A 15,012-nucleotide genomic window follows, 5' to 3' on the forward strand; every position below is an offset into this window, starting at 1 on the left:
TGGGGATCCTACACCTATAACCCAGACAGTAGGGCGCATGGGCCTCTGCCCCTTGCCCATTTCGAAGGGATCCAGATGGGCAGGTAAGTCCATACTCCACCTCTTTGCACGTAATACGATGCTCGATGCCCCGCCTTGACGTTGACAGCGCTCATCCACGCCCTTCGCTTCTTACATGGACCCTTCCGCCATGATTGTGCTATGCTATTGTCTGTCCTGCTCGTGCAAACGTACCCTTGCCTCAATCTTTGTACTTTTTATAAGCATGCTGTGTTATTGTAATGTTTAGTGAAAACTCAAAATAGATTGGGGGGGGGGGGGGGACACAAGCATTGGACATGCATTAGATGTCACTCAATCTATGCATCTCTAAAAGTAATCCATTATTTACGCTTCTAAACAAGCACTGACAAATACAATATGTCTGGCCTCAGCCACCAGCTGCGATGGGAATATATTTATCATTGGTTAGTTATATGTATATCCCACACAAAAAAAATAAAAAAATGTTTGCAGTATCATTTTTAAACTGAAATAAAAACCATCACATATTTTTATAGAACGCTAAAGAAGTTCCCTCGAAGGCGGGTACAGAAACGGATATAGAAACCTTGCTTAGCTTAAATGTACATCACTAGAAAATATGTTTCTTATAGTCATAAAAGCATACCATTGATTTTCTGTATACTGAAGACAAACACACTGGGATGGCTTAAAATGAAGTGATAAAGATGAAAAAACATTTGGAAATTAAAGTATCGTCACACCACTCTTGGCCTTTTAAATGAACTTCTTTTTAAGTGTATGCGTACATGTAATCAATGGCTGAAGCGATCTGACCCACTGCTGTTTGCTTGGTAACTGGGGGGTGGCGGGGTGTTACAAAGCGCAGCACAATATAACCATATCGAAGACCCATTTAATCACTGTGCTAACCATTTTTAGGTCTGGCATTATCCAAGTCCTTTTAATTTTACTAAAATAATATGTATAATATACTTCTAAGGGCTTTCAGTCTCTTTGTCCATTGGTCTGTTGCTGTCTCATTCACATATTTTTCATCTGCACACTACAGTACAGAGGATGGAGCCATAGCTAGGCCTTCTTCAGCCGCTGGCTAACTTCACTGTGAGTGACACCATTCTGCTCTTTCACAAGGACCACATCCGCACACAAAGTGATTTCCTACACTGCCAGGGAGTGTGCCAATGTGTACTTTACGAACACAACTGTACTTTCTTTTAGGCAGTGTAAGGTATTATGGGTAAGGCCCTGGAAGCTCCCTCAACAATAAAGCTTTATAGACGAAAAACTACGCAAACAGAACAAGCATTTGCAAAGCTAACAGGTTGGTAGCCAAAGCCAGATATATTGACTTTGCCAATGCTTGCTGATTCCCAGGCCTCTTTCTGCGCTCCAATCTACAAATGGAAAGCTTATCAATAAAAACAGCCCTTTTTGTGAAACAAGCCAAACACCGTTTAATGATCCAGAATTCCCTGGAATGTGGAAGATAGATGGTGTCAGTGGGAGTAGGCGCGCGCACACAAGGGCCTGTGTCACTTCCGCTATCAGGCTGCGCAGCTGTTCGCAGCTGATAAACCCTGGATCCTACCAACATCTGGCCACAAAGCAAGCAGGCCATGCTTCTCTGAAGCAACGCGCACATTATTTACAGCCCGTGGCCTCCCACCTTCCATGGCGGTCAAACTTGAGACCAAGGAATCAATAAAGGAGGTCTCAGGTGCAGGCCACATGGACACATCAGGAAAACAAGCATTGGCAAAGCTAATAGTTATGGCTTTAACGTGACAGTGCATGCATAGAGGCATTACACAAATGCTGTTTACACGCACTGCTACATAGCTTTGCTGGGATGCTCGCTTATTAACATTGCAAATGCCAGGACAAGTAGTTAAAATAATTTGTTTCTGTATAGAACGCATCTCGGAGATACAGATCTGAATGTGACGTGATGTACAGTACTTTTCAGATTACAAAAAAATACAAAATCCAGGATGCATTATGATGGAAGCACTTCCTAGAGGGCGGAATGATACACCACACAGCCAATCACATGAGGTAAGAGCATAACACGTCTCTGGGTGGAGCCAAAGCCCACTCTAGGTCTATTCTAAAGAAATAGAAACAATTCTTACAGACCGCTGTGCTCTCAAGCCAGACCTAAAACCTACCAAAAAAAAGCTTCACTACAAGGAACCTCAAAAGCCAACTCCGTATGGTACCATAATCAGCCCAGTGGACCCCCCCCCCCACCAATCGCCACCTCCAAGGGATCAGTGGTACTGCAAAGATGCCAGCGACCCTAATGCAAGGTAGAATGACGGACTCCCTACCCCCTGCTTTCATACTGAAATACAGCCATAATTAGGGAGCAGTGAGCCCCTAAAATCCCAGAGCCCTGGTGGCACTGTACCTGCTGCACTATTAATAGACACACCCCTGAAACCGTGGGATAAGCAGCTTAGTGACCGGTTCATGCAGACTGAGGTATCGTAAGTCAGAAATTCAAGGTTTTTTTGGTCAGCAGGATGGGGGAGACACGTAAAATAGGAGTAGACGTCAATTAGGATGTATCCATCTTATCTTTGATGAGGAGTTTAACTAATTCAATAATACTAAAATAATGATACTTTTACTCAAACTGTGCAGCGTCCTTTCTGTTGTATTAAGAAAAACCTCAAAAATAATTCTAAAAAATACAAAAATATACTGCAAAATGAAGAGCTGAACTCATCCTCATGGGCCACTCTTAAAATGGAGACCCAAACTTAATTAGCGCTTCTTAAGTGGATGGAGAACTTGGAGGCTGTCACATTTCAGAAAGTAAAGACATTGGTGCCACAGACAAAGATGTAAAATATTTTTTCATTCAAAAGTCAGCAAGTCGGCTTCCATAAACTGGGACTTAACCATCAGAAGAGATCGCTGGACAGTTAAAAGGTGGCAAAAATATTTCAGGCCTTAAAATGTGAAGCAACATTGGAGCACAAGAGGATCTACGAGCTTGGGAAGGGGTTGTTCGTCCAGTAGCAGAAGTCTAAGACGCTCTCTATACCCGATGAACGTCTATCCCCTGAAGGAGTACCCACCAGTAATTGTCATTGACTCCATCACGCTAGGTAACCTTGTAGGAGTCTTGGTAATACCATGGTCCCACCTGGATACCGTAAAGCAAATTCCTTCTCACTTTTTCAGTCTCATGGGACATGCATTGTCCTTTCCCTTGGAAGTGGACTGTGATGTTGCAGTAGGTCTTACACACTTGCACGGAAAGACCTCTCTACGGCATGACAAATGCTGACCAATTCATCGATCGTTCTGCTATGTCTGAATGCCATGGACGACTAAAAGTGCTCTTGGGCCGACTGGCACTCAGTCGCACCTTGGGGGACTACCACTCAGAAGATCACCCGTTAGAGTCCATCCGAAGGAAGCTCTTTTTGTAGTGTCTTCCCCAGCCCGGAAGCATGCAAATGTGTGCCACACACGGAGCTCTAACACAGATCTTTAGTCATTAACCACACCTTAACACCTCCCATCAGATTACGTAATTGCTGTCTAGCATCCACCCAGGACCATAAGTCCTAGTGCTCCTGATATCAAAGACACTGCAGCATTTCTGTTGCTAGCAGAAAGTAGCTCAGTAAGGTGCCCGAGTGTTCATCAACCTAACAGATGTCTTAAAGGTAGTCATGCGTGATGTTCAATTTTGCAGTACCAGAGCTGTGTCTGCTGAAGGTACGAGCTGGCATTCTGGGGGTCACCGGATGCCTGCTTGAATGACCTTGTGCACAGGTTCCACCCTGATGGCGTAGAGACAAATCGGTTTGATGTGCTGCTTTTAAACCACCAACGGTGGTAGGAACACAGAGTACTGATGCTCACTCATTATGGAGGAGAGTTTCCTGAGAGCTTATAGAACATTAATGCAGCAGTCAGAAGTAAGAACCCAGCAAAGTGATAACAAATTATCCATCACTAATGCAAGGTGTTGACCCGGGTGAGAATGGAGATCATACATTTTCTTTGTTTTATTTTTTTTAATTTTGAGATGGTTTTGACATTGCGATGACAGGGACACCAGGAAAACCTCGAGGTAGACCACATTCAGTGGCACTTTGTTCACCAGACTACTAGCCCTGGGAAGAACATCTGGTGCCTCAGCAGTGCCTTTGCTTTGGTGGCCTCCGCATACCAGGATTAAGAGTTGGTGCCAGAGCCCTGAGCCAGCAATCTTTGTGCCTTTCAGTAGCATCCCTTTTGGTGTTGCAATTAACTCATGCACACCTTCTGATAGCCCCAAGAGACCCTTCTGGACTGATGTCCAAACACTAAAAGCCATATTACTTTGTACCCCAATGTTTATCTGTAGACTTCTATGACCAGTTGTAGACACTCAGCCTTCTGATAATTCCTGGAGACCCTTTGGAAGATTACACTTTCAGGTATGCACGGTATCTTGTGCAATTGAGGTAATGCAGCACGATTTGCATTTCAAGCTGCTTCTGATGTGCTGGAGCCTCTGGGTGGCTGGAGAAGTAAGCCGCTGTGCGCACAAACGCATTCAATCATGCCCAGAATTGTGATGTTGCAACTTAAGCATCCAACATTTTAAATGCATCACTGGCATGGCCGATACACTGCTGACGATGCAAATAAGTTGTCTGTGGTCCGTCAATAATACCATGATGGACTAGAAGTGTATTAGGGGCCTGACTTAGATTTCAGCGGTTGGATTACTCTGTCACAACAGTGAGGAATATCCTATCCGCCAAAATATAAATCTGGTAGGAAATAATGGAATTTATATTTCAGCGGACGGGATATCCGTCACCGTTGTGATGGAGTAACCCGTCAACCAAAATCTAGATTAGGCCCAAGTGTTGAACAGCCACAATAGGGCGGGTGCCTTTTCTTCAGTCTGAGGCTGGCACTCAGTTTACACAGACAACGGTGACTTCTTCTCCCGGCTCAACACTTGGGAGGGCTGATCCAAGGCCTACCAGACTCCTGGCCACCAAACGCTCTACTGCCGTTGGCAGACTGAAGGTATCCAATGGTGGTCAGTTAATAAGAGGCAGCAGCTACTTGAGACCATGATAGGCTTAGACATGCTGTCGTGTCAACAAGGAGCATGGCAGGGGTGCCCACCAATCTGTACTGGACTGTGGTTTGCAGAACGACACTGTAGCAGCACTGAAGGATGTTGTGAGGCCTAACAGGTATTCTTTGTTGTGGGCAAGAGATCAAACGGACCACTGGGCAAAGATGTATGCTACTGCAAAGGAGTTCCATTTGGTAGGAGTACAACACTACTAGAGTGTGCCAGAGACTCGAGCAGCATGGGTGAGGATCACCACAAGGTGATCAAGTCTGCAGGGAAATCTACTCTCCAACATCAGGCCATGTGCAGTTTGTGCTGCCACTTGCATTGTGGTGCACAACTGGTGATATCCGAGTAAACATGGGTTAGTTCAACTAATGGTACCCTTAGGGCCAGGTGGCAGCCTCACTTCAACGCAGGCAGAGAGCCTACAGAGCACTCCTCAGCTTGCTGTGATTACAGCCGAGAGGAATGGCTGTGAGTGTGTGGTTACAGGAGCTGTGAGCTGCAGCCAGGTAGCTGCATTTGAACCACCAAAGGCGTGCAACTATGCAAGACTGAGCATCCATGCACAAATACTCCACTGCTCTGACCTGCCTTGTTGCACACTGGTTACTGTCAAACCTTCAGAGCTTAACATTTGACTGGGGGTAGACACGGCCGGTGAGAGCCCCGATGAGGCAAGGGAGGTCCCTCATTGCCACTCAACTGAGACCCAACAAGAGGCCTTAGACCTCCAGTCCCACCAAGTGAAGAAACGAGTTCTTCTTGGCCAGTATCACGGCAGGTGTGTTGAATAGTTGTTTAAAAGGGCCGGTGCACACAGACTACCAGGGCTAGACATTGAAAGCCCCCTGATGGCAGGAGCAGTGGAAGTGATGTTAGCATGAAGTGGTAGCTTGGAGGCAGTGTGTCGATCAATCAATCAGGAATTGGTAAAGCGCACTTCTCACCCGTGAGGGTCTCAAGGCACTGAAGGGGGCGGGGGTGCTGCTACTGCTCGAACAGCCAGGTCTTGAGAGGTTTCCTGAAGGTAAGGAGGTCTTTGGTCTGGCGCAGGTGGGTGGGAAGAGTGTTCCACGTTTTGGCTACGAGGTGTGAGAATGATCTACCGCCGGTTGTAGTTCTGTGGACGCATGGGACGGTTGCAAAGGCAAGGTCGGTGGAGCGGAGATGCCGGATCGAGAGTCAGTGCTCTTGCACCCCTGGTCTCTTGCTGCTGAGAACTGCTTCTCTTGTGGTGCCAAAAAGAGGAGACTCTTGGGCTGATTTGTGGTGAGATCAGGGCACTTCAGTAAGTCTCACAGGTATCGTGAGACAGCCAGCCATGGGGCATGGACTGGCATATGTCCCTGGGGTGTACCCCCGAAGCTGTGTGAAAAAGTTTGATAACAGGAGGGCATCTGATGCCGTTGATGATGCAAGTAGACCATACATAAAACTACCAGACGGCGGAAGAGCTAGACAGAGCTCCAGTGTCCAAGGACCCCAAATTTGATCTCCACCTTGCCAGTGGAACAGATGCATGGAAAGCCCTGTCTGACTGAAACATTAAGGATAATGGCCCTCTGTCTGGTTCAATGCAGGTCAGCACACCTCACGCCCCCAGTGATCAAGTGCAGCCCTGGGCACAAGGCCCAGATCGCTGGTTCCGCAGCGGACTGCATAGAAGGTACATGTCTACCCTATCCCTATGGTCGGGGAGGGGCATCAGACAATTACACTTAACCAGGAGATAACACTATGGGCTGTGGGGCTTGACTGCTCACTGCCAGAGGCACATTACGTTTCATGAATGGCGCCCCTGGAGACATCCTCTCAGCGAGCCTTGTAAGAACCGCCACTCATTCATACATGTTGACCGGTAGACTTTACTTCAACAAATTCTTGTAAACCATAGCATTAGCTTCTCCCCCAGTCAATCTGTGCCTACAAGCTGGTTCTGTCCCTTTGTACAATCATCTCGGAAATCGATTTCCTCAAGTGAGGGTCACCTTAAAGACCAGCCTCCCAGGGGCTTCCATCAGAATCAAACACTTTGAAGTCCAGTCTTCATAAAGACCAGAGATCGGTGGAGGGTGACACAGTTAGCGTTTGCTGCAGCGGACGGGCACCAGGACCGATGGGCTACGCTTCCCTACATCCCACGCTCCTGTGACCTGACATTACCGTTGCGCCTCCATCGCAGCGAATCAATAAGAACAGTGTGCGCTGCAGAATCAATGTACCCAATGAAATGCTAAGTCAGCGTCTCTCACCATTTCCAACAGGAAATAGGTTTATTTTCTCCTGTCAATCCTCATTTCAGAATACTGCCTACAGCAAAGGAGATTTTTTTTTAAAAAAGTGGTCAATCTAGATAGGTCCGGCCTTGCGGGTGCTGGACACCAAGAATTAAGCTTGGGTGCCAGCCTTAAGTAGGAGGTCTGTCCAGCAGGAACACTTCTGTGCTGAGATCGGGTTATCTCATTAAATTGAGGACATTTTTGAGGACTTCAAACCAACTTCAGATATTTAGCAATGGTAAGGTGGCGAAGCGATGTTGCCTCATATATTGCATACAATCATTTCACTTCCTGAACACCGCATCCAGTCTGCCTGCAATGTACTCGGGCTTTCAATGTGTACTGAAACATGCTTCTTTTATTTTGTTTCAGGTTGCAAGGTCTGTGCGCCATCACATCCCGGATTCATTTAACTCCAGACAGGGATCCCGTTACATGACAAATATTGGCAATACCAAGGGTCTGGCTTTAAAGGGATGGTGTATGGTGATGTGGTGCTTTGCAAGTACAGAGCATGGGATGGATATGTTTACGTGTGAAAACAACGAACTGTAGAATAATATTGGTGTAGGTTAAAGGTCAGGTGACAGCTGCATTGTCAAGCCAGAGCTAAACATCCAGATAGGTTATGGACTGCCCTCCTCAGATCAGCCATGCTGGCAGAGAAGAACACCAGACATTATCTAGTTATCTGAGACACTTTAATAACATTACAATGTCCTAAGTGTGCCCCTGAACATTCAAGCTCAGGCAGCTGCATAAATAAACAAAATGATCACAGCTGCATGGAGGGCAAGCACTATTTTTTTGGAAGCACACAGCTTATGCCCAATCAAAACAAGTATGCCTGGCTCCCAACACGTGGGAGGAGCAAAAGCACCTGTCTTAGAATGATCACACAATTGTCTGTTGATAGCGGTGCTGTCAAGCCAGACCATCAAAAACCAACTCATTGTACTCTGCAAAACTTGCCTGGTAAGTTCTGCCATTGCCTCCGTCCTTCAAATAAAACTACCACAAATCTTCTTTGACAACCACACATAACAAGCATTTGCAATGCAATGAGTCTCATGTTTGCTCGAGTTAAGAGCTATTAGCTTTGTAAATTCCTAACTGGACTTTTCTTGCAACATAATTTTGAAATAAAAAGTAATACAGTTCACATAAGAAAGTCGAAACAAAGCTCCATGGCCGCCATGAGCACGAGCGCGAAGGAGAGACTCAAAAGGAAAAAGAAGTCCGCTCGCAGTGAAAGTTATCAGCAAAAGTGCAACTATCCATATAACAGGGTCGATGGCCAAGGTAGTAACAAAACGCCCCAAAGAGGGACAAAGGAAATGCATTTACCAACGAAAACAAAGGATTTTAGAAAGGCAAGCCCATGAACAAGTGATCATGATGGGCGTGGTTAAAAAGCCCTGATACATACCAACACGTCGAAAAAGCAGCGCTTGTGCGCTGCTATGCTCGACCTAAAAAGGCCTGTTTTGTTCAGGCTTCATGCGCCAAGTTTCAGGCCCCAGTCTTTTGTATAAATACATTTACCAGAACCATGTTATTCATCTAGTGAGGGTGCTGAGAAATGCTTGCCAATCCCAGCGCAGTCCTACTTCCATCGTGGGAGACCAGGCTCCATCTCTTCACCCATCTGTTTGTGCCCCTCTACCAGCTACCTGCTATAGGGAGGTATGCGTACGTCAAGGAAGGCGCCCTTCTGACTCTCAACTCTCCTGCCAGACCGCTGTACTACCATACATTGGATAATGCATCGCTTCAAGGAGACAGTCTAGAGGGGTCAACGTTGCCATCTTAACTTCTCGCCGTTGGAACGGTCCCCACAGAGCCACCAACCTCAGGTGGGTTTCTCCTAGGCACAGCTCTTCGTGCAGTCACCTTTGCTTCCTGGTGCGCCATCTATGCGGCCACATCCAAGGTACCGCTTGGTGGGGTATGCAAGTGTGCTTGTTAAATAAATGGCCCGCTTTCAAACTACCACACTGGGCCCCAGGCAGGACTGCACCAATGCCCTACATCTGGGTCTCAAGGCACGCCAGCCACAGATATAGTGCGGCAAGCTGGCCACTGGTTTCAGATGCCAAGCCTGGGCAGCCGCAACATCTTCAACTTGCTTTTCTCCTGGACCGTGGAGTGAGTAAAGGAGTTAATACCAACATTGCAACACACCCTCTCAGAATCTCAGTCTGATGATCTGGGCGCCATGATGCTTTGGAACAATTCCAGAGCTACATAAGGGCTCACCCCTTTCCTCCCACCAGGGCCACGCCAGAGGGCCCTCCTGGCACCATCTGCATGATGCCAAGTAACTCCAGGGCTCTTCCTCGCCCTGCCACCAACCACCAAACGTCTGCACCATGCACCAGTTTTCTGCAAGTATATGACTAACATTTCACCCTGTTGTCGGGGCTGTTTGTGCCAAATAGTGCTTTCTGCTGAGGTCAGGGGTCACTTTTGGGTAAGACGTTGTTTCTGGAGTTAACTGATCAAAGTTGTCAACAAATTTGCTTGTGCAAATTCTCTCCAGCTTTCCAAATGCTGGTTTCCATCTCGAGGAGGCCTCAAAAACGAGTTAAGCTCTATTGTACAGTGTTATACAAAAGTGCACGGGATCTTTAAAAATTACTTTCTACGTGTTATATTAGTGTACAAACGTGCGCGTCATTGGCGAGAGCCTGGTGCATGCCAAAAGCTTTGCCAAAATGAAAGGTGCAGGCTTGACACAATGGTGCCTTGTGATCAGGGAGGCCTCGTGATCATGGACATCCCGGATACACATTAGGGCCCTCTGGGCCTTAAATTACACGGAAAAGCTCTGTGCCTGGCCGCGCGCTTCTCGCGCCACAACCAGGAGTGCGCGTGCCAGGTCGGCGCCAGGACCTCTGAGCTCGCGCGCCAGCCAGCATTGTGGCCCCAGTAAACAGAAGCATGAAGAGCAAAGACTGGTATTCGGGTGCAATCACACAGCTGATTAAATCCTGCCTGGGATTAAGAAAAACAAAAAATAAAGAAGGTGCAACAAAACTGTTCAGCTGCTGAGAAGCAGGGATCGCAGGTCAGCTGCTGAGGTCAGGCTTGGAATCAGGCGAGATCAGGCCCGGACAACCGGTGGGTGTGGTTAAAAACCACCAAACCTCGGGTCGGGGCGTGTCTCCTGGCAGCTCAGACGCCGCCAAACCCTCGCCAAGGCTCCCTCGCGCCAGCAAGCACGTGCTGGGCGCGAGGACAGCAGGGGCTCTGAGGATCCTTTAAAGGGTCTGTTGTCCATGCGCCTTTGCTGCTCACACAGACAAGTGCAGTCGCACACAGTAAAGTTTGCTGGTGTGACATCTTGGCATAAAGTCCCTCAGGGACTAGTCAAGCCAGAATGTCTCACTCACTAGAAAACTTCTACTACAAAGTTCAATCTTGAGTTTTAATCCAAAGTGCAGACCAGGCCACTGTCCCAGAATCTTAAATAAGCAATGTGTCTGGCAAGTTTATGCAGAAACATACCAGGAGAAGCTGCATTGGTTGGGCCCAAAGTGCAGCCTTACTAAGAAAGGAGTTGTTTGCTTGAGTTAAGCCGATGTTTGCCCTCAGGAAGTTTTGAACCCTCTACTGATATGCATTCTGCCCAGCAAAATACAAAGCTGAGCTCAGATTCCCAAGAACACTTGGACTTCACCCAGATGCCAAGCATTTAGTGGGCAGAGCTACCTAGACCTCCCAAACACACACCTGTGGCCTGGACCAGCCAAGATAGGTGCAGTAATGCCTGCCCAATGTCTTACCACACACTTGACCTTGTGTTTAAGGTCTTTCCAACACTCAGGACCGACCGCTGGTGAACTCAAAGAACCTCAACCAGTTAGTAGAAGGTCTCTAGGACCTTTCCAACGATTAGGTATCCTCCATTCCGCCATACAGCAGCAAACGAGACTGCATTGGACACGCCTGCTGGGTAGGCCACGTTGGCCATCACAGACACCATGTTTCGAGGAACGTCCTTGAGCGCAGTATGCAAAGTTAGTCTGAATGAAATCTTCAGTTCTGTAGAAATATCATGTTTTATGCATGTCTGCTGGGCGCTGATCCCCAATATTTATATAATGTGAATAGTGTTCCTCAAACCTTTTGAGGGCTAAGCTATCAGCAACCAGTTTTTCATAGTTTATCTCTGGCCTCTTGATGTACTAGGAGCAATGCATGGCCTCCCTAGTGGATGGAATGTGAGGGGGTGCATACAAGTGGATGGAATATGTGAGGGGGTGCGTACACAATTATTTTCCATCAATTTCCTTTGACACAAACCACACCGCCTAAAAGCCATGTTGCTTGTAGAAACTGCATTTGAGAGAAGGTGGACCACTGTCTCACTCGCTCTTGTACACTATTGATTTAAAGGGACATTACAAATCCTTACAACATAGACCCATAGAATAGAGTTTAGATATAACCAAGTAAGGCCATTTGTTTTCCCCTGCCAGGCCTTCATCAGTCTAGATCCAACTTCACTGCCACCACCACAACCACTCCACATTCCCGTCACCTCCTGCTCTGAAACAGGAAGTCCTTTAACACAAAGTGTTCTATCTGGCCCACTGCCCAACTTACATTCCTCACCCATGTTCCCTATGCTTCCCACCACCATATAAACATGACCCATCTCCAAATGGTGTCACCTTCACCTGGTGTCCTGATAGCGCACCACCAAAAGCCAGCCCTAACTCCCAACCCTCTCAAACAATCACAGGCCCTTCCTCAAACTCCCACCCCACCTTACCACACCCCGGCCCAGCTCTTCGGTCTCTGGACTCTAGTCACTTGTTTAGCCTCTCGCCATCCATAGCCTTCCAATGGCCCCCACAACATCACCCACATATCTTTATCCATCAGGTAAAGTGCCAGCACCCATCCCCAAGCCCCTCTGGTTCAAAACACCAGTTCTGCCCCACACACATTCATCAGTCACATGTGTGTACCCCTATAACACCTCACTCCTGCCCCCACAGTCATACCGGACAAGTTACCCAGGTCCATTTGTGGTGTGCTGCTGCAGTCCAGGTATTTTCCTCTGAGTTCTGGGACTTGTAGTCCTGTTTGATCATGGAACAAAGAAAAGGTATAAGTCCCAGAATTCAAAGAAAAAACCTAGAATGGAGCAGCTCATCGCCATGGACCTGGGAGGCTTGGCGGGGCTGCACATTCTGATACCACTCCACTCAGACCTGCACCCACACTTCTGCTGCGAAACCACACCCTACCCTAGTAATGCAACTCACTCCTTGGCCTGTAGATCCAGCCTCTGGCCTCCTGTCCATGCCACTTATAGTCACAAACCTCCACCTACCCTCAGGTCCTGCTCTCTACACCCCTGTATCTCACACCCACAACCCAAGCCACTCACAAACTACAGAAGTACACCTCCACCTATCCTCAGGTCCTGCCCTGTACACCCCTGCCTCTCACACCCACAACCCAGGCCAGTCACAAACCACAGAAGTACACCTCTACCTACCCTCAGGTCCTGCCCACTACACCCCTGCCTCTCACACCCACAACCCAGACCAGCCACAAACCACAGAAGTACACCTCTACCTACCCTCAGGTCCTGCCCACTACACCCCTGCCTCTCAGACCCACAGCCCAAGCCAGTCACAAACCACAGAAGTACACTACCTACCCTCAGGTCCTGCCTCTCACCCCCACAGCCCAAGCCAGTCACAAACCACAGAAGTACACTACCTACCCTCAGGTCCTGCCCTCTACACCCCTGCCTCTCACACCCACAGCCCAGTCACAAACCACAAAAGTACACCTCTACCTAACCTCAGGTCCTGCCCTCGACACCCCTGCCTCTCTCACCCACAGCCCAGGCCACACACACCACAGAAGTACACCCCTGCCTCTCACACCCACAGCCCAGTCACAAACCGCAAAAGTACACCTCTACCTACCCACCCACAACCCCAGCCCTGTCCCAAACCACAAAAGTTATAGCCCCACGGTAGCTGCCTACCCTTAAACTCTGCTCATAACCCCCTCCCCCCGGTCCTGCCCCTCTGCCCCCCCCCAGAACTCACTGGTCTTGGCTGGAGCGCCCCTCCTGCAGCAGCCTGTCCAGGGGCAGGCTGACCTGGCCCAGGAACTTGTCCATGCCGACCAGGGCGCGGTGCATGACCTGCAGCAGCAGCGGGGGCTGCGGGGCCCCGGACCCCAGCGGGGCCAGCTCGAAGCAGCACTCCTCGGCCCACTCGGCCCGGCCCGGGCTCTTCTCGGCCACGGCGGTGCAGAAGCGCTCCCGGCCCAGCTGCATGATGGTGAAGGCGTCGCTGGTGCCATGCCTGCCCTTCAGCCGCAGCCCCCGGGCCCGCAGCACCCGCACCTGCAGGTGGGTGGGCAGCCAGGGCGCCCCCGGGGGGGGCTCGGGCCGCAGCAGGGACATGCCGGGGGGAGGGGGTCAGCGGGGCATGGGGGGAGCAGCTGTAGTCAGTAACCTCAGGACCGGGCGAGGGTGCCCGGAGGGAGGGCTCTTCAGATGCTGGGGTGGGAGCGCTCGCCCGGAGGGAGATGCCTCAACCAGCTGGGGTGAGTCTCTCCGGGGGGAGGATCCTCCAGATGCTGGGGGGAGGTGTCCGGGGGGGTGGGGGGGCTCAGTTCTAGTGTGCGGGTGTCCGGAGGGGGTAATCAGCTCCTGGGGTGAGGGTGCCCGGAGGGAGGACCCTCCAGCTGCTGGCCCGGTGGGGGGAGGGAGGAGCAGGGGGGAGCTGCTGGGGGGTTGGGGAATCAGCTCCTGGGGTGAGGGTGCCCGGAGGGAGGGCCCTCCAGCTGCTGGGGTGAGAGCGCTGTCCGGAGTGAGGAGAGAGTCAGATCGTGGGGGTTGGAGGATCAGCTCCTGGGGTGAGGGTACCCGGAGGGAGGACCCTCCAGCTGCTGGCCCGGTGGGGGGAGGGAGGAGCAGGGGGGAGCTGCTGGGGTGAGAGCGCTGTCCGGAGTGAGGAGAGGGTCAGATCCTGGGGGCGATGGTGCCCGTGGGGGTTGGAGGATCAGCTCCTGGGGTGAGGGTGCCCGGAGGGAGGGCCCTCCAGCTGCTGGGGTGAGAGCGTTGAAGTTTGCCGTCCTCAGGGTGCTTTATGAGCTCGGCTGTGCTGGAGAGGGGGGGGCGGTCCCACCCTGCAGCGGCCGCACCGCCTCCTCCTCCCTTCCCGCAGCGGAGCAGGCAGGGGCCGGCGGGGGCTCCTCCTACACCCGGGGCGGGGCTCGACGCCTACAAACTACACTCCTAGGAGCCCACTTACAACAAACTACACTCCTAGGAGCCCACTTACAACAAACTACACTCCTAGGAGCACATCCCTACACCTCTGAGCCCCCCCCCCACCTCAAACTACACTCCTAGGAGCACATCCCTACAATACTGAGCCCCCACTGCAAACTGCACTACCAGGAGCCCATCCCCACCCTACTGAGCCCCCACTGCAACCTACACTACTAGGAGCCCATCCCTACACTACTGAGACCCCCACTGCAAACTACATTACTAGGAGCCCACCCCCACACTACTGAGCCCCCACTGCAAACTACACTCCTAGGAGCACATCC

At 50.1% G+C, this 15,012-nt stretch overlaps 1 protein-coding gene across 1 annotated transcript in view; it reads right to left on the reverse strand.

Annotated features, from left to right (window-relative positions):
- RAB11FIP5 (RAB11 family interacting protein 5) overlaps positions 1 to 14,597 on the reverse strand; it is a 199,281-nt gene extending 184,684 nt beyond the window's left edge. The window contains exon 1 of the mRNA XM_069205596.1: positions 13,494 to 14,597. Coding sequence (XP_069061697.1) covers positions 13,494 to 13,855 — 362 coding nt within the window. The 5' untranslated portion in view covers positions 13,856 to 14,597. The remainder of the gene's footprint in view (positions 1 to 13,493) is intronic.
- Between the last annotated feature and the right edge of the window lie 415 nt (positions 14,598 to 15,012).

The sequence above is a fragment of the Pleurodeles waltl genome, chromosome 1_2, assembly GCF_031143425.1.
Source record: "Pleurodeles waltl isolate 20211129_DDA chromosome 1_2, aPleWal1.hap1.20221129, whole genome shotgun sequence".
In the NCBI taxonomy this organism is placed as follows: domain Eukaryota; kingdom Metazoa; phylum Chordata; class Amphibia; order Caudata; family Salamandridae; genus Pleurodeles; species Pleurodeles waltl.